This window comes from Vanellus vanellus (assembly GCF_965231255.1).
Source record: "Vanellus vanellus genome assembly, chromosome: 3".
In the NCBI taxonomy this organism is placed as follows: Eukaryota; Metazoa; Chordata; class Aves; order Charadriiformes; family Charadriidae; genus Vanellus; species Vanellus vanellus.
Window position 1 is genome coordinate 77,632,536 of NC_138907.1, and position 27,499 is coordinate 77,660,034.

The following is a 27,499-nucleotide window of genomic DNA, read 5'->3' on the forward strand; positions in this document are numbered from 1 at the left end:
TGGATGGACACAAAACAGAAGCAATGAAGATACGAAACCACCGGTAAAAGTTACCACATACACAAAATCAAAGAAATCTTACATCATACAATCTCATTCTTGTATTTCTGTTGATTCATAGAGATGATCATGAACAGTGAGAGATTACCCAGTCTACCCCAGAGACCAATGGTCCGTGAAAGCACTTGGGTTCGCACAAGTTGAGAACCTATGAACATCATCCCAATAGCCAAAGGAGATCTCCCCAGCTATTTCTCAGAAAGACTACTGTCCTAGAAGACGGCCCAGTTCATTTATTTTTAGATGCTGAAAAAAAATAAGTTATTGAAAGTAGTAGAAGAGCCATTCCAAGAACACAGCAAGTGTTCCTATACAAATGGAGCAATTCACCTGCAGACCAACTCTGGAGCTTCAAACCTGGTAAGACCCAATTGTGGAACAACATATGCTCAGATGCTCCGTGAATACAAGATAGGGAGAGAAATATACACTAATGACCTCTTATGAAATACAAATTCCCACTATAACCTTTTTTTGTTGTTTGGCTTAGGTATTCTAGGCTATTATTAGCATTAACTTCCACACATAACCAAACTGAGCAGACGCTGCAATTAGACTTTCCCTAATTTAACTGCCTGCTTTTATTAAGCCACTATTTCAATGAGTTATTTTCCAAGCTATGTCAAAATCAATACAGTGGTTTACTTGTCCTCCAACTGTATTGACACAGTCTCTGGGACTCTATTTGCTCGGTACTTGTAAAAGAGGGACAGTATTCTAATGAATAGGGCCCCAGGGCCAAGCACAGCTTCCCGTGGAAGCGGAGACTTCTTATAGCTGGGTTGAATTTGGTCCAGCATCATTCTCATCACAAAGCTCTGAACAATTTCTACTTTCTAGTGGATATGTGAAAGAGAATCTTTTCTTTCTGGCTGGGACTCCTAAACGCAGCTGCAGAGGACAGCTTGCTTTTATCCTGCTCAGCTGGTATGCCATATAATGTGCCCCGACTCCTACGTCTCCTTCAGTTTTATTTAGGAGGTAGATATTTCATGCTACTTTTTAGCAAGGAAAGGTACAATTCCACCTACATCCATAATTTCAGAGCACCTGGAAATGGTGGGTTAAATAAGCAGACTTTGATGTGCATTCCAGAAAGATGGCTAATTAAAGTATGTTTACACCGTACTGTGCAATGCAGTATACAAAGACCCAAGGTAGTTCAGGTACGCGGAACAATACAGCTGGACTGACCCATTCTGACTGTACTGGCCTCTCCGCAGGATCCAAGTAATCAGAGAATAAAGCGCCTGCAACTGTAAGAGGTAATAGCGACTGTAGGTGTTGCATGTAACATGAGTAGATGAAAAAAATCAGAAGTATTATTTCTAAGTCAGAGTCATTTTAAGCTCTTAAAATATCAGTCTTACTGATGAAGTAATCCTGTTATAACCAAGTTACTGAATACTCATAAAGAGCTTTGAGATTCACGGACAGAATACTGTTTCTTATTTAATAAGACATTAATATCTTGTGAAGGGGAGATTTTAAAATACTAAATGCTACATGAATGAAGCAGTCCACTGATGATGAGTACTGATGCCTGAAATAGCTATGAAATTATTTTTCTACCATATTCATGAACAGTTTGTGTACAGCATGTAAAAAAATCTGTAATTCTGCTTCACACTGAAAATTTATATATGCCCATATAATTAAGGAGAATATATTGCCCTTTTTTTAAAGAGCTCAAAAGGGAATTTTGCAAGAAAAGAGACTGCTTCTGCTGAGGGTACAGATACAGAAGAATAAGCAAGTGTTTGTATTTTAGGACTTCCTAGGCTTTTTAGCCATGCTCCAAGGAATACAACATTGGAAAAATAACACTTGTTAAGTTTATGGCCATTTACATCATAATGGTTTGTGAAGAGAAATTAGTTTTTCTAGAGAGAAAGCCTTCTCTTTAATAGCTGAATAAGAAGATTGCCTTACATCAACGGATTCAAAACAGGGTAAATTACCTATGACGGCTGCCAATTAAAAAAGGTCAGACTCTCACAGAGCAATTATTAATGGCTTTCCATCAAACTGGGAGAAGATCTTATACAAGATTATAAAATGGCCTGCCTGGACTATTTTATTCAATACTTCTATGGATTATGCCATGAGCAAAGCATCACATACCTGTAAAACCCGCAGCTGACATCAAAGACAAGTGTGAAATACCTCACTTGAAAGACTTGCTGAATGACAAATACGAAAAAAAGAAAATAACTGATTAGGTATAGGGGAAAAAATACAGCCTGCAAGGGCAGTGGTGTTGATACACTTAATAAGTCTATCTGACACCAATGAGGAAAAAACCCCAAAAGCCAACAAACCTAATCTGAGATTTATTGCAAAGGAAAAACTATATAAAACATGGAACCGCACTGGCAAAGCCCAATCTAGATTAGCAAGTCCAGTTTGAAGTAATGTATTTTAAAGAAAAATTTAGATAAAAATTGAGAGTAACAAGAACAATAAAATATTGGGGGTGATGGAAAGGCCTAGAAAAGATTGAAGAAACATGCTTGTCAGTCTAAGGAGAGACAAAGGACAGAAGCTGAAAAACTGATGGACCCAAAGGTAGTTTCAATACGTGAAACATTAGAGACAACAATGACCTACGACTTGATACGGCTGCCGAAGCGAAGATGAGAAATAGTTTAAATTTGCAGCACAGAAGGTTCAGGGTGGTATCAATAAAATCTCAACTATTACACTCGTGAAAAAACTACAACTGCAATATTTATGTAGATTTTAAAACCATGCAAAATAGTATAAAAATAGGAATGACCTTGAAGCAATTCTGACTCAAGGGATCTGACTAGATTACTGGTTTCAAACTGTTGTCTGTGGATACAGGACCTGAATACGCCCTGACTCCTGCTGGGGAGTCTGAAAGACAAGAGATGCAGATTTGCCTTCACAGTAACAAGGGTTCACAAGCTCTTGGGGGTCAGGGATGCAATGACAGCTTAAGAATCCAGTGTCCAGGAAAAAAAATAAAAGGAGAACGACTAGAGTAGTCTAAGATTTGGCTTTTCCTTTTGTGCATTATATGCCTGAACTACAATGTTTTGTATCCTAAAGAATAAAGAGAGCAGCAGATATCTGACTACTTCCAAATGCTGGTATCACAGACGATCTTGATAAAGGAGCTGAGGTCTGGTTGATCTGCCAGAAATTTGAGGTTTGCATTTGGCATGTTCTTCCTCAGCTTTCCATGGACCAAAGGACAGTATAGAAGCGACTCAATTATGCTATGGTATTTTTGAATTTGTATAAAATACACTCTGAAAGGGCAGCTCGTTCTCAAGAGGTTGTTTACTGCAAAGAGAAGCTACAAGTCTTAACACCAATGTCGAAAACATCTCCGGTGCCTGTGTCAAGTTCACCTCCCCAAACTCCTGGAATGAAGGGAACCTTACCGAGATGGGTAGGTCTCGTCAAGATTTAAAAGGCTGTTGGTACTGAGAAAGTTCAAAGAATGCTTTTTGATTAAATAGTTGGGGACAGCCAATAGTTAAAGAAAAATAAGAAATCTGGAATGACACACAATCTTAAAAAAGCTGTATCCTTAAGTAAAGGTAGCGTAGAAAACTGAAACCTCAGGTTTCAGTTGTTAGAAGAGGCCCAGCTAAGAAGCGAAGTTACTGAACAAAATTGGTTCTGTTTTACCTCAAACCAGGACACAGGGATAGCAATAAACACAGAATCCTATTTAAACTGAGGGCAGGGAAATGGAAAACCCAAGCATGCTTACCAAATGGCAGAGGCTAAAAATAATACATGGTGAAATTAGAATATATTGTTTTAAATTCATAAACTAATGTAATTGGTAGGACAATACTGACATAATTGGATAGAATACACTCTTTACCAGGTAGAAAGCATACAGAAATAAGATGGTGATACCAGTGGGGGAAAAACATGCTATACGCTACAGATAGCTTAATGACAGATCAGATTAAGAAGTTAATGGTGTTAACAAGCATTAAAGGATCCTTTGGATTGAAATTCCAGATTTAAGTAGTGGCAAGTACAGCTGCCAGGACTCCCTTACTGACTGCTCAGCCAGAAGATGCAATAACCATGAAATGGTAATAGAGATTAAACAGGTGCTAGGGAAAGAAGCACAGTAATAATGACATATTTGAGTCACCTCCTTGTAGTTGACTGGGCAAATCTCACACCAAGATGTGATGAAAACAGCATTTTTACACGAGGTACTTGTATCATGAAGCAGTCATGTTAGAGACTCACATGAAAAAAAGCCAATTAAGCAGCACAGGAAACTTGATTTTAAGATTTTTTTCTGAGGATACACATTTTAACAATGACCATAGTGCAGTATAAACCAATATCATTGAGGAAGCAAAGAAAGCCATAAAAACATTTACTGCAATGATCTCAGCCATAAAACAGGAGGGCTATATTAAGTAAAGAAGATTTTAAAACGGAACAGAAAGTGAGCACCAAAGGGTAAAGCCCTTTCCAAATGCAGGGACACTTCAAAGACACCATGTAGGAGAAAAAGAACTAATGCCTACCAGCTATTAAAAGACGACTTTAAAGAGACCAGAAGGAAGTGAGCACAGTTGAACAGTATGTAAAAAGAAACTATTAGAAATACGGAACTATTCTTCAAAGAGCTAAAGTTGCATCTAAATGTGAACAATACAAAGAACCAAATTATAGCAGACAAAGTAAATACTACAGTAAGGCAGCACACACACCACACACACAAAAAAGCAAGGAGCAAATCACATAAGCTATAAAAACTGACACTTGTCCTTTGTCACAAACTGCAGGGGCAGAAAGCATACCAGACAGCATGTAGGCCAACAGATGATCAAGGGATGAGAAGGCAGCATCAGTGAGGCTTTTTTTAAACACACGTTCATTATGGAGAAGCTCCTGTGCCAGAACCTTCCTTTATGGGTACCATGACAAAATATCTACCTCAAAGTGAAACCTCAGAAGACTGAAGAGTCAAATAAGTAGTAGCAGAACACTGGGACCAGATGGTAGTCATCCAAGAGATCTAAAGCTGAACTACAGTGCAAAAACTTTCACCTAATATCACCTCAATATGACAGAAATGGAATGTATCAAATACAATGCCAACTTTCAAAAGATGCTTCAGAGGAGATCTGGGGAACTACAGGTCAACCAGCCAGACATTTGTATGGTTAGAAGTTTCAACCAGTAGAAACTATAATAAAACAACAAGTAGGCACTTGGATGAGCATTATATATTGTAGCAGAGCAGACAACACAGCTTTCTGTACAGGTAAATAACAAAACCTCCAGAATATTTCTGAGGTTACAATCATGTGACTGAGCAAAGCTTGGTTGATGTTGGACACCTTTCCCAAACCAAGTTAGACTGATTACAGGGTGCCTCAAAGACACTTTCAAAAACCTACAGGTCTTTACATGGTCAATTGATTAAAAGTTATTAAAATACCGGCAAGAATAAATGGTTGGTTTCCACAGGACAGGAAAGTTGCCGGATGATCCATGCTCAGACATATGCTGTTCGACATACTGATAAATGGTCTGGAAAAAGGGAGCAAGTAGCTTTTACAAAGTTACTCAGAGTCATAGAGAAACATGCAACGTTAAGAATTCTTAAGAACCAAAGGGAAAAAGCCTCTCACTTTACTAAGCCACAGAAAAATTCACAGTGAGATGACACGTTAAAAGCTGTGCACTGCTTTGCTGTTCATCTTGGGAATGATACAGTGGAGCTAGCAGAGCCACAGAAGAGAAACAAGCACAGCCATAGCCAGGGAAAGGCTGCAACAGAGGAACAAGAAGACTGACCACCTCTTTTCAGGAGGAAAAAAAGCAGACTGAAATGAAGTTATGGCCATGATCTATAAAATTAGGAGTGACACAGAAATGGTGAATAAGAAATGATTGCTCATTGTGTCTTCCAACACAAGAGACTAGGGGATATCAAGTCAAATTAGGAGACTCTTAAGTTCGACAAGTTCAAAACAGAGGTACTTCCTTATACAAGGTTCTGGTAGGCTGCAGAACTGCCTGCAATAGGTTACTGCATACACAGAAAAATTACTTGGTTTCAAGAAGCAGCTGGACAAATTTGTCAAAAACAAAACCCAAACAAAACCTTCAAATTCACTGAAAATTAATAGACGTAGAGACCTTTCTGTTGGTTGAGAGGCTGCATATTGAAAAAAAAGTGTTCAGATGTACCACTATTCACTTGCCTCTTTCTTCTACATCTCACTAGGTACCCATTGCTGCCCACCTGTCTAATAGGATAAAGGGCTGGAAGGACCCTCTGTAAATGACAGCATGGATGTTCTGAGCTACCCAAGCATCACAAGGAAAAAGTACTTTCAATAGTAAATATTTACTGCAAAAGAAGTAGATGAGAAAGACTCTTTGCCAAAAAATACTCGGGTTTTGTTTGAGATTAATATATAGGTTTCTCACTGAATACATACTAACCTTCAAGATGATATCATAGAATCATAGAATGGTTTTGTTGGAAGGGACCTTAAAGATCATCTAGTTTCAACCCCCCTGCCACGGGCAAGGACACTTTCCACTAGACCACATTATATATAAAGCTTTTTAAGTTGGCTTTTTTTTTTTTTTAAAGACTGTAGCAGTTGAGCCGTTTTGGATACATGATCTCATTTACCACCCCCTCTGTCTTGTACCACATTTGTCCTTCATTTATAATCACTGCTTATCTACGTGCTACCCATTGCAGATTTGTTTGAGACCTCCTGCCTTAGCACAATGGTGCTAAACAGCCTAACAGAGGCCAGAGGTCTCAAGATCTCCAGCTTTTAATTGTAAGGTTTACTCTCTGTTCTTCCAGTATTTTATGACTTAGTCATTAAAAACAAGCATGACTTAGATTTATGCCTAGCAATTATACTTGTGTTTTTATACTTGGGCTTTTCTGAGAAGATACTTATCACCTCTTTCCAAATGGAAATGAGAATATTGAATTTTTTAATAGACAACTTTTTGACAACTTAAAGAAGTGCTGTTTTTAATAGACCTTCTAGTAAGCCAGGATATCACTCTCATTTACTGCATCTTCTGGCTTGAACTTCAGCTTCTCACTGCTTGTTCTTGTAGTTTAAATTGCCTCTCTCAGCCTTTCCATAGCTCCATTTTTACTGTATCCAGATCATTATCTATTGAACATTTCTAAAAAGCTGAATATGATAGCTGCACAGTTACCACTGTTATCAGTCTTAAAAATATATTTTTATACTCTCTTGTAATACAGCTTTCAAGGCAGCTGCTGTACCTCCATGATATAAAGCAATAGCAGGAGCTTTGAGAAAACTTACTAATTCTATCTACCTCCCAGCAAAACTTCACAAACAAAAAAACCCAAAACCAAACACTGTACGCCTACAGACTCTTTTTTTCCAATATCTATTTTACTGACACACACACAAAAAACCACAACCCACACAATGCAACATTTAATTTCACAGAATAAAATCTAATCTGTCTATTCAGATCCTGAATAGGCTCCTACCTGCATTGCCTGTCAAGTTCTAACGTCAAAATTGCAGTCAAGTAAGTTAAAGTTATGCTATGGAACTAGACATCTATTTCTTAATATTGGCATTTTGCTGATATTCCACATCCTAACAACTCAGTGAAAAGTACCTATTCGCTAAAACTGTGTAAAAGAAAAAAATATATTTCAGGTTTTAAATCTATGAGAAAACCTCTAATAAAACCAAAATATGAAGAGAAACCAAGGTCTCTGATTTTAGGTAATTTTTTCTTCTAGGTTTCACTATAATACATGGCTCCCACAGATTTAGCAATAAAGTCCCAATCTTGTGCATCACAGAATGCAGTAAGTGAATTCATGCAGGCATAAAGCCTTAATGAATTTAAGGTGACTCGTGTGTAGGGAAGTGGTTGAGGCGTGACAGTTTGCAGGGAGTCATATTTTGAATGTAAATACAAATAAAGCCAGACACAAGTCTGTTGTGCAAAAAGTTGAGTGTTGTGACACTAAGTTTACACAGGAAGTACCAGAACATGCCTAATAGGTTGAATTTGAAGAATATAAAGTGATACTTCAAAGATTCATATTTGCAATACAAGCACTTTTTAAACAGAAAATGAAAACAGAATTTTTAATTTCTGTTTTAAATTTGAAACAGAAATGAAAGCTTACAATAAGACACAGAAGAAAAAATTAACCACTGTTATATGTAAATACATGGAAGTTTTGTTCTTTCAAACATGTCCAAAAGAATGCTTAGAATCCATGGTCCTTCGACATTTTCCCTATTAAAAAAGAATAATTAATTTTTCTTCCAGTCCATAAAAAGTCTATTTGAAACTCAAGCCTCTTAAAAACTCAAAAGCTTCATTTTTCAAATGCAGGTATTTACAAGCGAAAAGGTTCTTCAAGATAAGAAAGCAGCAACTATACAGACCACCAATATAGAATTCTTTGGGTCTGTCTTTGCTAAGAATATTCTAGTAATGCATTTCCACTTTCTTCGATTCCTGTTAATTCAGCTTGTATCTAGAGGCAACCACTTCAAAGAACCTGACAACTCAGTAAGGCTTCCTTCCGGTTTTGAGAGAGCTACCTTTAGTTAGAATCACATGAAAGAATCTATTTGCATAACAGATCTACAGTTATTTGTCATATTAAAAGTGTGAAATTTTGATTTGTGTTTTCTACACTGATGCAACTAATAGAAGGATTAATTAAGAGGAGTTTGGTAGGAGGTCATACACAGTTTCAAAGGGGATTACAAAATGAGATTTCCCAAATATTATTATGCTCTCCAACCATATGGATTCTCAGTCAAAGCCCTTTCCCCATTTTAGTAAGTTTTTTTAAAAAAGCAATTTAACAAACTCGCAGTCCTATTAACTGTTCTATAGAGAACAACTTGTTTTGTCCAACCTGGACATAATAAAGGTGGAGGTGAACCCTACTGTTAAGGACTTACCATAGGTTGCAAATGTTCTTCTTTGTTGTTCAAACATGAAATCATTGATGTGAGCTGGTTCTGCATATCCAGAAAGCATATTTCTAGGTGCAGCCATTTGTTGAGTCCTAAATGGGTTTTCTGGTCCAAACTACATCAATAATGTTAAAAGAAAGTATATCAGAATTACTGATTTCTTATTTATGTGTCTGTACTTTTTCAGGAAAAACACAGGGAAAAAAACAAAACCACACTTGTCTTTCAAAACCTATAATGCAAAATTACTTCAACTTTACATTTCCTTATGACTACTGAATAAGCTTCTTGTTCTGTTATTTTACATAGCAATCCCTTACACAGTTGCTTTGAACAGCTCGTTTCATGATTGAACTTTCTAGCCTGTATTACTGGTACAGAAGACAAATCAATATCAACTACTTGACACAAAACACTGCCATTCAGTATGTGATGAGCACAAGCATTCAGAAGACAAAACCACAGCATACTATTCCTTGTAAGGGGGAGATATCAAGAAAGAGATACCAGCTCATACTAAACTCACATATTTAATGCGGGAATTACACTGCCAACAATGCTTCTGTGCATTTAAAAAGCAACTGAGGACTTGCTGTATTATTCCAGGAAATACACTTAGGAAACCCTGTCTTGCTTTTCTTCATGCGGGATGACAAATGCTAGTCTTCCTGACCATACCATGGTTACGGAAAAGAACAGTGAATACAAACAAATGCAATACACTGAGACTAATATCAAACTAAATTCAATTGTAACCCCTATGCTTGTCAGACATATTTGTAGACACCTGAGACTGTCCCACGATAGGCTTCCCTAACTAAAGCACTTACTACAGTGTTACCTTGTGTAAGTTTTAAACAGTAATTTTGCTTACACACTTCATGGCTTTGGGGTGTTGCAAAATGCAAGCTTGCTATGAAAAGACTAATTTATGTGGTTCCACAAAAGGTTTTCTAAACATAATGCATAGCTAATGTAGAAATTTCAGACTGATGCAGCCTTTGTCTACCTAGAATGCTAATCCCTGGTCTACCAGAAGACAAATTGTACAAAGAAGTTAAATACCGAAAAAAGTTAAACGAACAGCTATTTTTATCTTTCAGATAGCCTGTCAGTTATAATAAAATAAAAGTGGTTCACACAGCAACAGGCAGTCCAAATTCAGCTTAAAATGGTTATTCACTATACACATTTAGCATAGCTTAAGTTGTTAATTTACTTAACACTGATGTGAACAGTTATACTGAAAGTACTTAGATTTTAATTTTAAATCCTCCTCTTAAAAGCCATATATTTGCAAGACTTACAACCATTCGTTTTGCTCTATTTAGCATGATCAGTAAATAGGGAAAAAGTGAAAATAGTAAGAGACTACTTTAACGCAGTTCACGTTTTACTCAAGAACTTTATAATGCTATTTTCCTAGCTTGATTTTTAATTTCTGTAGCTATAATTCTGATAAAAACTTTAAGATTCTTCTTAGAACAGCTTTAGGCAGAATATTAAAGTTCAAGCATTAAAAATACCAACACACCTGTGTAAAATATTTTTGCAATTTGCCCAAACAAAATTCCAAAATACACCAACCATCCAAAGAAGATATGTTTTATATGAATTTCACACGAGATTTATATAACCTCTGCCCTTTAAGCCAAAGGCATTTCTGCTCTAAAGATCAATATTGTTTCTTACCTCGGGTGCAAACATGGTATCATAAGTGGGATTGTATTGAACTTCCTTGATAGCAGGATCAAGGTGGACTCCTGTTTCCACATCTTCCTGAAATAAAACAGACATATTAACAAATTATTTTTCACATACAGACTTCTAAATATATGACATTACCCCATTTCAGACCGGATTAGGGCTGTAGTTCAAGTTGACACTTTCAGCACTATTAAAGGAGAGGAGTACTTGGCCAAAATGTCTATTTTTAAAAAACATTGATTGCAAAATCAGTGTCAGGCCCTCACTGAGAAATTTATCTACGATACATGCAGAATTTTACATGTGCATTATTACTTCTTTTTAAAGATTTCATGCACACATTTTAAAAACAGTAGCAAGATTGGAGGCAAGCTTTTTCTTTTTGAGGATGTTTGAAAAACAGACTGTGTAAAGAGCCAATTAAAATTGTCACTAATTCAATATAAAAGTGTGAAAACTATAGAGTTCTACAAAAGGTAGAAGGCAGAAGTCACAAGTATCTTGTTTTGAAAAATAGTTGGGAAAAAAAAAATTAGACATCAGTGCAAACATACGTATAACGAGTTTCAGAGAATCCAACAATTCCTTATCTCCAAGTTTTTACCAAAAGGTATAAATGTAATTCAGCTTCAGCATTTATACACATTTCCAAGCCTGTTGTGACAAAAATTTAACCTGATAGACAAAAGGAGAAGAAAGAGGGGCTAACCAAAAGAATAACTTCTCAAGCAACTCAAAGGGAAAAACTCAGAAGGACATATGCAGCTGAAGTAGAAGACACAGAAGATGGGAAAGAAAAAGGCTGATTAGGTGGCAGTGCCCAAAAAGACCTAATTTCACAGAGCTCGACAAAGGCTTGCTTACATTGATCCTAAATTGACACTATCTCCCTCCCCTTAAGGACTCAGTTTATGACGGAAAATGTTATGTTGCGTTATTATTATGCGTATTGCTTCCTGCATCTTTATTCTAGAATAAATGCACTTGAAAAGAAATGACAATGTGCTAGTATATTGATAATATCCGTGGTAATTACACTGGAAAGGCTATCTCAGCATCAGTGTTTAATGAGTGCTCACCTACAACAGGATCCAAAAACATTGGCAACTCACCGAAGGAAGTGGCACAATAGAGAATCGAATTTTAGCAGTCACTTCATTAATAGAAAATTACCTCGAACAAACTCAATCATGCTTTGTATTATAGTAGCTTGAAAGACCAAAACGTCACGTTCTTGACTTATTTAATATTCTTAGCTATTCTCTGACATGCCATGCCCAGAAGCTTTTTTTTCTCCCTAATTCAACAGTGTGTCAATTACAAACAAATTTGCTTAGGCATGCAAGACTTAAAAGGTTTTAAAACCTGCTTTTTTAGAACACAGAAAAGAAAAACAGTACCTAAAGATCTTTGACTTGTTACCTGATTATATTTGGTCAAAACTGCTAAAAAAAAAAAATTAATTATATTTGGTTAAAATGACTCAAAAAAATCTCCCAGCTATGGTTTGTTTTCTTTTTTTTTTTTTTTAAAATAAAGAATGACATCAGCAATCCCATCAATTGCTTTTCTACTAAGACCACTGTCTTAGTAGAATTGTTAAGTCCAACTAGAAAGCTTTAGTCTCACTGTGTATCATTTATTTTAACAGGCAAGTCCAGCCATTGCACTGCTCTTGCTCAAGCCCTAAACAGCGCCAATTCTTGGCCTGACCTCATTTCTCTCATCACACAACCTTTCCGATTCACTGGGCTTGGATGACAATGACTACCGGTACATTCACAGCCCTGACTCTCATACACTACAAACTTGCCTGGGAACAGCACAGCGGGCCTAATCCAGTCAGTCAGGAACAAAAACAGACCCCTCCCATCGCCAGCTAAAATAGGAGCATAACAAAACCGTTTCCTAACCTGTATTACCTACATACTTCTATTTCCTTTCACAGCTCCGTGACCTGGGGACATTTTTCAAAGACAACGTTTTCAAGTCACATATATCATACAGCTTGCTCTGCCAACTAGACTTCACATCTTATCCACCAACCTTATAATTTGAGAAAATAAATATTAGTATCATTGATAATACGGCAAAATATACCTGGTCAACTGTCAGTAGCAATTAAACAGTTATCAATTTACTTGAAATTACGACACAAGTTTCTTTCCTGCTCTTTAAAATGAAAGAGTGAGAAAAATCCAGTTTTGCAAAAATGCCAAGAATTTTTCAGTTCTGCTATTCTTCCTCCTCTTTTTTCCTTGTTAAGTCCTATTATATGCTGCTCGGCAATTGAGAAAAGAAACAGATTGTGCCATGAAAGCTGATCCTCTGCTGGACGATTATAGCAATTCTGGTTCTACTTCGCTGCTGGTGGAACAGTGCTGAGTCACTTGGAAGCCACACAATATGTTCACTCCTAGACCACCACAGGCATAGTCTTGCTGTGCGAAAACCACCGAGCCTTGAAATTGAAGCACATGTTATATTTATCAGAGCTACACTCCCCAAGACCTCCAGCCTTATTCATGCTTTCATATATTTGGGCATCAAATGATGATCTGTTAATATGCTGAAGCGCATCGTGGTTATCTTTTCACTTTGCCATTTTGCTTTAAACTATATAATAATTTGAATGTGTCCCGACTCTCCACTTTACCTTCTTAGTATTTTAAAAAATTGAAATCTCGATAGGAAAATACAGTATTGAAACAACATATTCTGAAATGTTAGTCTACGGCAAGAGTTCAAATTGCAGCAGACAAATTATCCTTTGGTCAACATCCGATAAACGCCACATTGTATAGCATTAAGAGACTTTGGTAGGTACCAGGAACATTAAAAATATTAATATAGTCCATCAATCATTTCACAAATTGGCAACCTATCTGCATTGGGGCATTTTGTTTTGGTTTTTAATGAGAGGGAAAAAAACTCATCAGCAACTGCTGCACATGGTGAAGATCACTGGGTATAACTGCATGCACTGCCAGAAAACCATTTCAGCAGAACTCATCTTTCCAAGACCCAAAGTCCAAAAAAAGCAAACATACAGGTCTTATGACTCTGTCCCTTTATGCTGGCAACAGCCAACAGAACTTACTTGCATGCATTCTAGATGCATTTGCCATAGCTACGGCGAACAGGGAAGGGATCACAGGAGCAGCAGTCTCGCAGAGCTGTGACTGAGATAAGGTAATCTAAGGGATCATGTCCCTCTGCTGTGCTGTAGTTTTTCCTTTGGTCACACACGACCTGTCTTGATTTATCTAAAAGCCTAAGGTGAGCCATTCATCATGTAGCTTATGTTCCAAGTGTGACACAAGTGGCCCTGCGGGATGGAAGACTATCAGTAGCTAGGCTGAAAGAGAAGGGCACCTGTGAATTCAATGATGGGCTAAGTGTTACCCTAGGTCACTTCCCAGACACAAAAGCACAGGAATCACAACAAGGGGGCTCAAGAAGCTGTCAATTTAAACAGATACAGTGTTCCTCCAGAGAAAGCTAAAAGTTCATCTGTAGGACTGGCAGAGAAGCAGGTTGTGTTTGCTGCAACTTGGAATGTGTAAAAATACGGGCTTTATGGCATGTCATTATATCATTAAAGGTGGTATACCCGATACAACCTGGAAAAGAAGAATTAAGTTTTCAGGAAGTTATGTTTTACTGAATATGGATCTCTTGGAAGACATAATACAATGCAGCTGCAAACTTTGCCTCTCCATGCCACCTCTCTGCTTTTCTCAGCACTGGTAACCAGTGCCTCACTGAAATCCAGTGGTTGCATTAGGCATCACATATCAGTTAAGACACATGCTACTGAAAAGGGTCCAAAAGAGAAAATCAAGAATGATCAGAGGTCTAAGAATATATCACCCGTATAGAAAAACTGAACAACCTAATTCAGCCTAAAAAATATTCAGATTATACTATTTAGCAGAAATAAGGATAGCCAAACACTGAAATTGCTCAGTCTATAGATCCACTGAAGTTTGGTAGACAGGTTAAATGAGTGTTTGTCCAGACAGACACAGGTATCACTTGATGCAAGACAAAAAAGAAGCAGACTATGTCTTGTCACAGAACTACTTGGTGTGTTGGTTGGGGTTTTTGTTTGTTTTTTCAATAGATGTGCTGTCTACTTACTCGCACTATCAGGTTGATTTACAGTTCAGATGTGATTTGATTAGGTAAAAAAAATGGTCTCCTTTTGCATCTTTCATCCTACAACACAGCATCACACTATCGTAGGGGAGCAGCACTCGGGGCTGTACTCTGGAGTATTAGCATTTCCTAAGGAATCTACCTTGGGACAGAAAGAAGCTTTTGACGCTAAGTATAGACAAGCAGGTGCTTCACTGTAGCTCCCCAGAGATCACAGAGCGTCTAGCTCCTACTAAGGCGTGCTGCTTGAGTCCTACCATAAAGGCCCTCTGGGCCAGTTAAAAGACAGCATAGGAAAGAACACAGGTAACAGAAGGGATTTTAGACTACATGTCCAGTAAATCTGATTAGCTTTCCTTCTTACGGATTCCTTAAACATGCCACAGTCCAGTTTTTCTTCAGAAAAACCCTACCTGAATGCCATACACCAAAATCATTACAATCTAATAAAAGTACTTGATTTATAGAATGCAAAATAGTTCAATAATAAAAAAAAAAAACCTGAAAAAAGCTTGCTAGAAGTTTTCTTTTGTATGTATGCCAGACACATTTTTGAATTAAACATAGGCCAAAACCCTGTAATAGGCTTCAAAGCAAACCCTTAAATAAAAGAAACTAGCTGCAGCATGGACCGCAACACTGGATGCTAATTCTGTTCCTTAGAATGTAAAGTTGTTTATGTTAAGGCATCTCACAATCCTTTTAATCCACAGTATTTTTAAATTTCAGCCAAATTCTGTAATCCCCACTGTGCTAATATGTGGCTACCTACAAGTTCAATGAGAGCCATTTATGCATGTAGAAGCAGAATTTGACACTTAAATTTCAAGTGTTTGTCTAAACACAAAATTTGTTAGAACAAAACAAAAGTCAGAGTTTTCCAGTTTCATATCATGCAAGCAAAGAGTTATGATGTCTATATGGGTTTTTTTCTGGACATTTTAGATAATAAACCTACAATGTTCCCTTTTCCCCAGGTAAATTTATTACTAATTAGCCAAATAGCTAAAGGGCGGGTTACTTTGCATAAAATTTAATTAGTTTTAATTATCCATTAAATTAAAATGTGGTAAATTAAGACCCCATCCCATGAGCCACAGAGGCTTAAGCAATTTGTCACCTACCAATTCTTGCATAAACCACCTGGGCTGTCAAATACACAGTATTATCTCATTCTAAAGATTTTCAGATTTATTATCAAGAGATTAATGGCATTTGCAGTGAAGTCCCAACATTCAAATTCAGTTGTTATCAGCTTTTAGTCATTCTACCCATTCATACACTCTTAACAGTAAACAGCCACCCCACTAACTTCAATAGAATAAAAATGAACCAGCAAGAAAAGCGTATGTTACTAGGCTAGGTTCCCAGCACCTTGCAGGATTGCAAGTTCTAACCATCTATTCTTTACAAGATATTTTGTGTCAAAGAAAGCAGGAAAACCCACAATATTAAAAGAAGCCAAAACATTCCTAACAAATAACACCTCCTAACAAAGAACATTAAGAAATATGACTACAGTCTATTTCTTCCCCTGAAGCAGTATTTTTCTGGATACTTGCACAGTGCCAAAGGTAAACTAGACTCAATAGAGAAATAGACCTGAGACTTCCAACTGTTTCCCACATTAAAGACAACACAAACCCTCCAGCTCCGGTATTGGGCCAGGCCAGCCTAGCTGATTTTAACCCAGTTGAGTATCCTTTACTCAAAACCACCGAAGGAGACACTATAGATAAATATCATAAAATACGTTCCCATCCAAGTCTAACCCTGAACTGATGGAGATCAAACAGTAAATGTTCTATCCAAAAGCAAAGCTTACAGCTGCAACATTTCCTGTGAAAGTGATTTCTTCACCGAATGTGCCATTTCCTGAATTTCCTTCGGCATTTTTAATTCAATAGTGAAGGTAAATACTTTATGAGCAATCTTAGAGTTATTTTTTTTTTCAAATTAGTAGAAGCTGTGGAAAAATTAATTATAGTTGGTTTTGGCAACATCTAGCAAAATATAACTTAGAAAGAATCCTTAAATAAGAGGTTTAGAGTGAAAAAGGAAACCGCTATGTTACAGGACTTGAAACACATGCTCACCTCTACTTTCAAATCAAAGCCAGCATTATTAAAACACTGAACAAACACTCATAATGCACTGGTGTTAAGGACCAAGTAAATGAGCATCTCTATTTGACTTTTTCACTTTAATTAGCCTAACTCTCTCCACACATAAAAGCCACCACTAACAAACACACCTTACTTAGTTTCTGGATAGCTAACAGCAAAGGAGCTCTAATCAGACTTCTATTACTTAAACATGTTCTGGGTTTCTTCTCACCGTGTTAACCATAGTTTATCAGTTCACAAAACTGACTGCTTTACAAGTATAAGAGATGAAGAGCATGCCTAGCTCAGTATCACGGGCTCTTCCATGCTGGGGAGATCTCTATGGCCAATCCATACCTAGTGCTTCAAGTTCTCCATAGGTTCATACCCCACAATAATCAGAGTTAACATAACTGTCCTGCAGCAATCCATCCTGCAGCAAGATGCTCTTATGAGCAGAAAGGCCTAAGGCCTTACTTTGGGTGGGCTCTATCCCTCCTCAAAGTACACTGGAGCAACAGACAACAAGAGCCGCTGCCAGCGTGAGGCCTGACTAGTAGCAGGAAGCACTGGTGTTCCTGTATAGGAGGGAAGAAGGGAGATAAACCTCCCTTCGTCTGGAAGCCATGTGTGGCTTATAGGAGACATCACAAAGACAAAAATATTGTACTTACTCTTTATTTTAACTGCCTTAATTTCACCCTGAAGCTGATTAAGGCAAAAAACATCCATAGAAAACCAGTATGAAAGCACCAGGAAGGTGTGTGCTTAGACAGTGTAGTTACTACAGAGTCAGATGGGATGGATGAGCTATGCTTCGTGAAGATCTGCTTCTGCTACGGCTGGAGGAACCTACTGTATCTTAGAGACCAAAGGGGAATAGGATTTTATTTTTTCCATACAGAGAACACAAGTACAAGCAGGAAGCTGAGAAGAGCCGCATCTATGTCAACAAGTCAATGAATTGACACAAATCCTTACAGAAGTCACAGGACCTGACAAGTAGAAGTACTGAACCTCCACTCTCACAGTGCAAGTGCTAAGGACACCACAAAACCATTCCATATATACTGCCCCTTGTGATGACCGCTGCTGGATGGAAGACATTTCCTAGCCCTGGCTGTTGGCAAGAGGGCTCACTTCCCTTTATGGAATAGCCTCTGTCAACAACCCTGTCATGGTTACCTGCTACCTGATGGTGTATTTGGAGTAAGAAAATATCTTGATTAACCTATCCACTCTCCCCACAAAAGAAAACATCAACCTTACGATAACTTGATGCCTAGGGGAGAGTAAGAACAGGGCAAGCGTACGCGATACTACTTCTGCATTATCCCAACAGCCAAATATTTTTAGGTCAGAAGACTCTGTGAGCTTGAAGAAATCTGTGTATTTACTGACACCTCTTCCTTCAATGGACCTTATAACAGTGTAAGATTCTTGCATACACAATATTTCCTGGCATGGGAATAGCCCTACTACACGTTGCATGAAGAACTACATCCTTTTGTTTGCTTTGAACCCAGCTCCTACTAGTTAGCTTATAGTTGCTGTACTGGAAGAGGCAGTGAGTATTTAACCCCCTCTCCATGCTGTTTAATGATTTTGTAGGTCTCTCTGATACTTTTAACCCGAGTCACCTCTTTTTCAGTTTTGGCCTCCTCAATACTCATACAGAAGCAAGACCTTCCTTCAGCCCTGCTGCCCTTCTCTGAACTTTTTGCAGTTCTAATGTATCCTTTTCTGGATGAAGGGACCAGAAGTGCACATTTTCTTCCTCACATGCTATAATGTTTTCAGCACTTTCGCAGTGCTATAAACAGCAGTAGAAACATGCACTTTCATTTAATCGGCTTTCCAATTTAAAATTAAAGTAGAAGTATTGCTGGATTGAAGAAACCAATAATTATAACTCAATGTTATTTATTAAAAGTAATTTAACATCAAGATCAGTAATAGGCCTATTTTAACAAGCAGACTGTAAGAAGAGGGTGTAACAAAAGCCATCCCCTCAAACTTTTAAAACACAGTTATAAATCATTAGTACAGTTTTCAATTATAGAAAAATTATTTTCCCAGAAATACCATTTTATGTATCTATGATGTACTTTGAGGCAAGGACTCAGCAGATTTCTGTAGAATAAATACATCTTGGAGGAACATCTTAGGGCTATATTTGATATGCACATTTAAGTCACCACAAAAAAACCCCAAATGCTGTAGCTAACAATTATGCTTTGCTAATAAAAAGAGTGGGGAACCTATTTGGCTTTAAAGTACACATAAGTCTAACAACTGTGCAAGTTAACAGGCTGAAATTCTGAACCAGAAACAGGTACAATGATTAGAGCTAGGATGCAGAACACCAACCACTTAAGGTTTACATTCTCAACTGCCAAAAATGCACTTGTGTGCAGCTGTCATTTACACTTACTGTATGACTACCTACCTCTTCTAGCCTCCCCTCTTACCATGATCTTTTCTTATCCATTCCTAGTCCCTTGTGTAATACATGTCCATGCACTTAAGAGTACTTAATCCTTATTCACATCAAAACAACATTTGCACAAGTCAAGTGATACTAATGAACTGTAACTCTGCTTTCCACCTCACTCAGCTTCCTGTTTTTCCAACCCTGTACTTAAAGAATTCTTGTGACCTGCACTCAAACATCATGTCTTTTACATTTGTTCAGCAAGGGCTTTCTAATCCTAAAGAATTAGGGTAAATACCTGAGCGGGTGACTGGCAAACTTTCACTGCTGATTGGTGGGGACGCTATCATTTTTAGACATAGAAGGTATTGAGAGCACGTTGTCTATGAGACCAGCACTTCTTTCTTGAATCATAAAAGTCTAAAAAGAAAGCCTGATATCACGCTACAAGGAAACGATCTGTTACTCCTCAAAGAAGGCTGTGGCGCTAAAAGAAGCTCTAGTGTACTGTGTATTCAGAAAGCCTCAGCTTGAAGACATTGATCTTTTCAGTTACATGCATCTCATCTGTGATCTCAAAAATGATAGACAACATTTTAATGGAACACCTTGATACTCAGAAACCTCACTTCCTTTTTATCTTGGTTAGCAGAACGCCTGCGGCAGAGACGGTCCTAGCTGCACTGGTGGATACCCCTTTCAAGGCATAGCCTGGAAAACAGCTTTGAAGGGAATGTGCTGCTGACGCCTCACTCCTTCCTCCAGCTCCTAGTTCCTACTCTGGCCCTGGGCATTTATCTGTGCTGGCACTTCATTTGTGCAGCTACATTGCAAACCAGATCAAGGAATGGATCCACGTACAAATAACTCCATCAGAATTATTTTTTTTTTTTAAATTCATCAGTTCCTGATGGCAGCCACCGAAAACCTGCACAAACGTTTGTGCTTGCATGGCAAAGGGAAAACCTGTTGCTACAGCCTTGAGAGTGGTGAAAAGCACAGCAAGTGCTACTTGCCATTTATCATCATTCACACTCTAAAGATATACTACAGATGTTAATTAGCATTCCTCTCAAAGCCTGTACAAGACAGTCTGCCAGAGGCTGTAATTCAAGAAGTTAGATATTTCTAAGACTCTAAAGGATAAGAAAATGCACATCTAGTATGTACAATATAACACGCACACGCAAATATGATCAGTTGCAATATCATGTGAATTAGCTAATGATAACAAAGTGAAAGATTCCATCCTCCTCTTCATCACAAAGTAGAAAACTTTTCAGAACAACTCGAAGTGACACACTACTACAGTGACAGTCATCATGGTGAACGCCTGATTTTGATTAGAAATTAGTTGCCTATACTAAAATCCGAAAACCAAACCAATACACACACTCCTCTCCCCTTTTCTGGAATCAGAAAAATGAACCAATATGATACTGAACTTGGAATACTAATGTTTCCCAAGCAACACTGGAATGAAAACAGAAACACCGATCAGCCTTCAGGCTGCTCTTTAGAACAGGATTCAGCTGCACTCAGCCTACCAAGTATTGATTTCACCCCACCACCCAGGCAAACCACACAGAAAACCATCTTAAACTCGGGAGAACAGAAGACAAGAGTATCTGAGGAACTGCAAGCAAGGCATAGTTTTGAGACAGAAATAGTAGGCTTTAATACGCTTAACCGCCACAGCAGGATCCGCCGGCCGAGCTCCCTGCCACAGGCCCTCCCTCCTCAGCTCTGGCCCCCACATCGCGGGGCAGGGCAAGGCCAGGAAGCGGCAACGTCCACCTCGCCGGCCCCGCCACCCTGCCCTTCCCGCCCGGAGGCTGCCCCAAGGCTGTCCGTCCCCGCGCTGGAGGCCGACAGTGCGGCAATAGCAGCAGCGGCAGGCAGGCAGGCAGGCAGGCAGGCAGGCAGGCAGGCAGGCGGGCAGGCAGGCGGGCAGGCAGGCGGGCAGGCAGGCAGGCGGGCAGGCAGGCGGGCAGGCAGGCGGGCAGGCAGGCGGGCAGGCAGGCGGGCAGGCAGGCGGGCAGGCAGGCAGGCGGGCAGGCAGGCAGGCGGGCGGGCGGGCGCCGCGGGCCCCGGTCCCCCCAGGCGGCGGAGGGACCCCTACCTTCACGGCTACTTCCGGGGCCGCGTCGACGGCCAGGGTTGGGGGGGCGGCGGGCGGCGCCCGGAGGTGCAGCACAGCATCGCGGCTGGCGAGCACAGCGGCGCGCTGGGAGCCGCCCTCGGCCTCGGGCTCCGAGTCGGGCTCCGAGTCGGAGCCGCCGTAGGAGGCAAGCGCGGCGATCGCCGCCGACATCTTGGCGCGAGGGATGACGGGACGAGCAGGTCCTGGCAGCTCCGCGGAGCTCGCCGCATCCCTTTACCCGCAGAACGAGCGGGGTGGGGCCTTACGTTAAAATGTAGCTCACTAAAACGTAAAATACGCTTTAAAGGATAAATTATCGTTTTCTGTAGGATATAGAGGCCTTTGGGTGGGAAATCATCTCCCTTTACCCGTGACGGTGCTTAACCTTTCAGGACTCGCGGGCGGGACTACAATCTCCAGCATGCAACGCGGCCCCGGCTGGCCCAGGCCCTGCGGGCTCTGATGGCGGGGGCGGCGCGGTTGCTGCCGTTCTGCTGCCCGGGCGGCGGACCTTTGTGGCGCTGCCCTTGTTGGGGAGACAAGCGCCCAGGGGAACTTCCCGCTGCCCGTTGCCGGGGCACGCGCGTCGGCCGTTCACCCGCACCCCCCGCCCGTTACGGCCTCGTCACGGGCGCTTGGGGGTTGCCCCCCGCGCTCGCTTGCACTTTGTGTAATGGCAGGGGAAAACAGTCAACGGAGGGTGGGCCCGACCTCTCCTAGGGGCCCGCCTCCTCCCGCACACAAAGGGCTTTCGCCACCGCTTCGGCAGAGAGGCAGCAGCGGGGCGGGCCGCTGCGCAGCCGGGGAACCCAGCACCGTAGGGCTGCCGTCCGCGCCGGGCCCGGCCCGCCGCTAACCCCGAAGCTCCCACCGCCTCGACCCAGGCAGCCCTGGGCTGGGCTGGGCCGTGCTGTACCGTGCCCCAGGGAGCTCCGCCCCCTCCCTCTGATTGGCCGTCAACAGCCGGCTTTGGATACGTCACACCGGCGGGCTCCGCCCCGCCCGTGCTGGGGAGAGGGAGCCCGGCGGGCTGGACTGTACCACCTGCCGCCCGCGGGGTGGGGTGGGCTCGGCTGCCTGGTGTCGCGGGGCTGGGGGGGGCGCGGCGGCACATGGACCAGCCCGAGTATCGGGCGGGGGAGAGCCGGGTCCAGCCGCCGGGTAAACAGCCCTGCCTCCCTGCTTCTCTCCCTCCCTCCCTCCAGCCTCGGCGCGCCGGGAGAGGCCCCTCCTCCCGCGCGCGCACAGGCACACACGCACACACACGCGCGCTGTCCGGTGTCTATTGTGAAGCCTCCGGGGGAAGATCCGCGCCGCCGCCGGGGCCGCACGCGCTCCCGCCCCCGCCGGCCGCGGCGCGCGCGCGGCATGGCAGGCGCCGCCGCCGCCGCCTGAAGTTGCAGCGCCCCAACGGCGGCGGGGGCAGCGCTGAGGCTGAGAGGCGGAGGGAGGGGCTGAGGCGAGCGGCGTGAAGGTGTGAGGCGAGGGCGGGCAGCGCAAAGGGGAACCCGGGCCGGCCGGTAAGTGTCCCCTCACCCCCACTCTGTACCCTTCCCTCGCGGCCCCCCGGGCGGGCGGGACCGGCCGCCGCTCCCCCTTCCCCGGTCCACAAAGGGACCGGCCCCCGCCAGGTGTTGGCCCCCTCCCCTTTGTCCGTGTCTGTGTTCGTGTCCGTGCCTGTGCCTGCGCGGGGGGGAAAGGGGGGGGGGGGGGGCGGCACGTCGCGGCGGCGGAGCCCCTTTCTCCCCGCCGCCCCCGCTGTAGCGGGGGCAGGAGGGGGGCGTGTTGTGAGTCGGAGGAGGGGAGGGGGCCGTACTTGTGGCGGAGCGCGGCGCTTCCCTCTCTCTCCATCTCCTCGCCGCTCGGCCCCCGTATGCCCGTAACCCGGCGGAGGCGGGGGGGGGGGGGATCGGCCGGCGGGGAAGGTGGGGCCGGGGTCAGCGGGGGCGGGGGGCGGCGGGGGTGACGTCAGCCGCAGCCAGGTACTGGCGCCGGGCCGGGCTGAGGTGAGGCGAGGTGCGCTCCGTTCCTCTCCTCTTCTCTCCCGGCCGGCCGCCGCCTCGCCGTTGGGGGTGACCGAGGGCTCGGGAGGGCAAGAGATGGGGACGAGCGGTCGGTTTTTGCCGCCTCGGAGGCGAGGGGATCCGATGCCGTGGAGGGGCAGATCTGCCGGCGGGGAAACACTGCGCCCATTGTTAAGCTGACGGGGAGAGCGCGGCCGGCTGCGAGCAGGGGGGAAAGCACGGCGGTGTCCCAACTTCTCCAGCCGGCAAAAGCGCCTTCCTCCGCGCCCGCTGCGCTCCCGGACGGAATAAATGGAAAGTACGGAGCGCTGAAGGGCTGAGCTTTAATGCTGGGCATATATACATTGCACGCGCGTGCACCTGGAGCAGTACGTTGCTGTGACTGCCTTTCATACTGCATGTGCTTTCGGATTTAAAGTGAACATACAGTGACATCTAATTGTGACACGGTGGCATTTAATCAGATTAAATGCTCCAGTTTGATTTTTTTTTTTTTTCCCCCCACCCTTTTCAGCAGTGACGGTTTTAAACAAATACTTCAGCTTGAGAAGACATAACTTGGATTCTTTTTGAAAAAAAAAAAAAAAAAGATAGAATAAGCGTCAGGGTGAATAGAAAGTGTTCATAGCCTGGAGTGGAGCAAGGTGCTGCATTTAGATCTGTTTTATTAAACAGGGACATGCCTCTTCTTTGTATGCTAGAATTAGGATTTTAGGTAACAGTCCCACATTTTCAATGCCAAGACTTTTCTTTTGTTTGCATCTCCAACAGCTGAAATATACTATATTTAGCTAGCATTTTCATATGGTAACGGGTTGAGTTTTTCTCTTAAAATATATGGATGATGAATCTATAAGTAAGGAAAGCTACATGATGCTTCACATGAATCACTGCTTATTAGTATCGAAAGTGGATCTTCCACTGCAGTCGATTTGTTTATTGGCTGTAATTGTTAACTGATTCCATATGACTGCATTCCTTTTTCTCTTGGCATGCAGATGCTGGGTATTGTCTGAAGTTGAAAGGTGTGTTTCCTGAAAAGTGAAATATTTCAAGATCTGTTTGTGCAACCAGTCTGTAATATTTTATCTGGCGAATTGTATTGAAAATGATTAAACTAATTCTGCTTTGTTATTCTTGAATCTGAAATGTTTGACAAAGCTTTGGTAGTTTGCTTAAGTACGTTCAGCTATGTCGTGTCCAAGCATCCCAGATTGCTTGCCAGTAAAATTTAATCATCTGAGATTCTAGATGCTTTCATTGTAGAACCTATGAAAATCACTTACTGGTTTAAATTAGGTGCCTTTCTGGTACCATCAGGCTAGTATATCAGCAAGCACACAAGAAGGCATTCAGTGGAATGCCGTTGGAAGTTTCTCTTTGCTTAAATTGTAGCAAAGATTAATTTTTAGCAAGCACGCAGATGCCATTTTTGAATATGAAATACTGACTTGACTATGCTATAAAAATGTAGATGGATACTATACATGGTTATCTAAAATCTGGTTTTCTTGAAAAAGCATAGGAATTGATGCTTGTCATTTGTGTTGAGTTAGTATGTTAATACATAGTGACTATTAACTGAATATTTGTGAATTCAAGAAGAGGTTGATCGGTATAAAACAAATCAAAAGAGTGATATAGCTTTAAAAAACAAAAAGTCTTCTAATTGATTATTGTATGCTGTAAGTATGTTCTGTTTTAATCGGATTCCAGAAAACATGTTATGCGTTGGATGCTGCTGGTTCTGAACGCAGACTGAAGTAGAGGATGGAAGGTGATTTGGGTTACTTGGCTTTTCTTTCCATCCAGCTTTTCCACTGCTGTTTTTCCTTGCAGTCACTTTGCCTCTCTTGCTTTGATTTCTCCAAAGGAAGATAAAAATGTCCTACTTTGTACAGCACTTTTGCATATAAAAAGGGCCTTTTGGCGCTTGTTTGTTATTACTCCTGATGGTGAATTCTACACCAAATATTACCATGTCTTCCATTTTTCCCCACGTGAAAGTTGCTTAAGCAGTAGAAGCCTGGCTTCTTACCCTTTTTTTTTTTTTTTTTTTATCGCACAGATGATTGTAAGCTCTAATGGATTTTTTTTTTTCCTGTTTGAAACATTTACAGTCTCATCCTTTTGTGGATCATCTAGTGTCTAATAAGGTATTAATGCATACTGCAGCCTTTCCCTCAGTCAGGACACTCATAGCATCTTGGTTTCATGAACTTAGCATTTTCTTAGGCAATTATCTTTGAGACCCCTAGCCTTGTCAAATTTGATTGAATTCAGCCAGCCAGTTTCCAAGTGGGGGATCCCCTCCCCGGTGCTTCCCGCATGAGACTATTTTCCTTAAAAAGCAGGGGTAAAGTATATGAAGTTTTAACCCAACATTTCACAATTTTTCCTTCACATGAGTCTTTTCTTCCCTGTAATAGATAAAGAAATCTGTTTCCTTGTGCTTTTAATGTGTTTTATCCTACTTTCTTTTCTCTTTACTTGCTCTTTCATAGTTCTGTCGCTTTACATGATGGATGTGCTTTATCTCAGACCCTGTGTTTTCTGTTGGTTTTTCTTACCCACAGAAGATGATGCATATAATCCTGCTTGTTCTATTTTTTTTCTATATATATATATTTTAACACTCTTAAACTGCTATCAACCCACTTGCATATACACTCACTTCTCATCCACCAAGATCTGTAAGCCTGCTGTTTGGAGGGAAGGAAAAAAAAAAGAGCCAGATACTTATCAGACCAAGGATTAAACTAAAATATGAAGCTGTATTGTCTATGGAAAATATAGAGTTTAAAAGAAAATTACTTTATTTCCTTTGTTCCTATGCTTTTGGCTGCTGAGAAAAGGTATCGTGATGGAAGTCTTATCAGGTTACTGTTACTGCTTTTGGATTGGGCCTTTTTATAACCTGCTTCTGTGTCTGATGCATCTTAATGTACTCTCTTTAATTTAACTGCTTGGAGAGCGAAGCACCTTTTATAACTCCTGCTCTGCTTTTTTACTGCCTTGGAGCCCCTGACTGCTGCAAGGTTGATAAACTGGAAAAGTGGTATTTTGGTTTTTTTGGACTATGTCCTGGATTCTCAAAGATACCAAGGCGCCAGATTGCAATAGGAGTTCTGTGTTCCAGTACATCTGTGAATCAGTCTCTTAAGTTTTTTTGGGAGGGATCTTGAGGTCGGCTGACACAGATTACAGGCTATATATTTCATGTTTACAAGATGTGGTTCCAAAGAAGAAAAGATATGGGATAAGACTGGAACAACCGACACTGTCATACTTACTTCAAATGACTTTGCAAACAAAAGAATTATTTTTGTAGAGCCACCTCCTCCCTAGCGGTCAGAAGCATTTTGTGTAGCCTCTTCAAACTACTCAAGTGCTTATGCAGTGCGTGACCTGCATCTTACAACACAAGTTGAACAAAGAATGTGTTGGAGAGGCAGCTAAAACATTAATTATAGGCTTCCGGGAAAATAAACTAATTAGCAACATTAGAAATTCTTGTATCTTTAATATTGGATTTCTTAATTCTCTGATTTTTTTTTTTTTAAAATTAGTTAGAGGTCAGAAAATGTCATCAAAAGTGTATACATTTCTAAAAATATATATTAATTTAGGTGCCTATATTTTTGGGGGGTGGGAAGCTAAATTGGATGCTAGCTTACTTATGTTAGTGTGTTGGTGTAATAAGTTACCTTATACTCGCAAAGAACTACAGAATAACAAAGGTAGTTACATGTTAACAAAACACTTAATGAAGAGCATAAATAATGGGTAGTTTTCAATGAGTTTATACATTGCTGTTGATTGACTTTTTACTTAGATGCTATGGTTGCGACATGAATTTTGTCTTCCGACAGCAG

The 27,499-nt window shown here is 41.2% G+C and overlaps 1 protein-coding gene across 1 annotated transcript in view; it reads right to left on the reverse strand.

Annotated features, from left to right (window-relative positions):
• Positions 1-21,771, reverse strand: part of CDC40 (cell division cycle 40) — a gene marked incomplete at its 5' end in the record, with an annotated part of 42,975 nt that extends 21,204 nt beyond the window's left edge. Inside the window, 3 exons of the mRNA XM_082481428.1 lie at positions 9,036-9,165; positions 10,743-10,829; positions 21,580-21,771. Of these exons, the coding sequence (XP_082337554.1) occupies positions 9,036-9,165; positions 10,743-10,829; positions 21,580-21,771 (409 nt within the window). The remainder of the gene's footprint in view (positions 1-9,035; positions 9,166-10,742; positions 10,830-21,579) is intronic.
• Between the last annotated feature and the right edge of the window lie 5,728 nt (positions 21,772-27,499).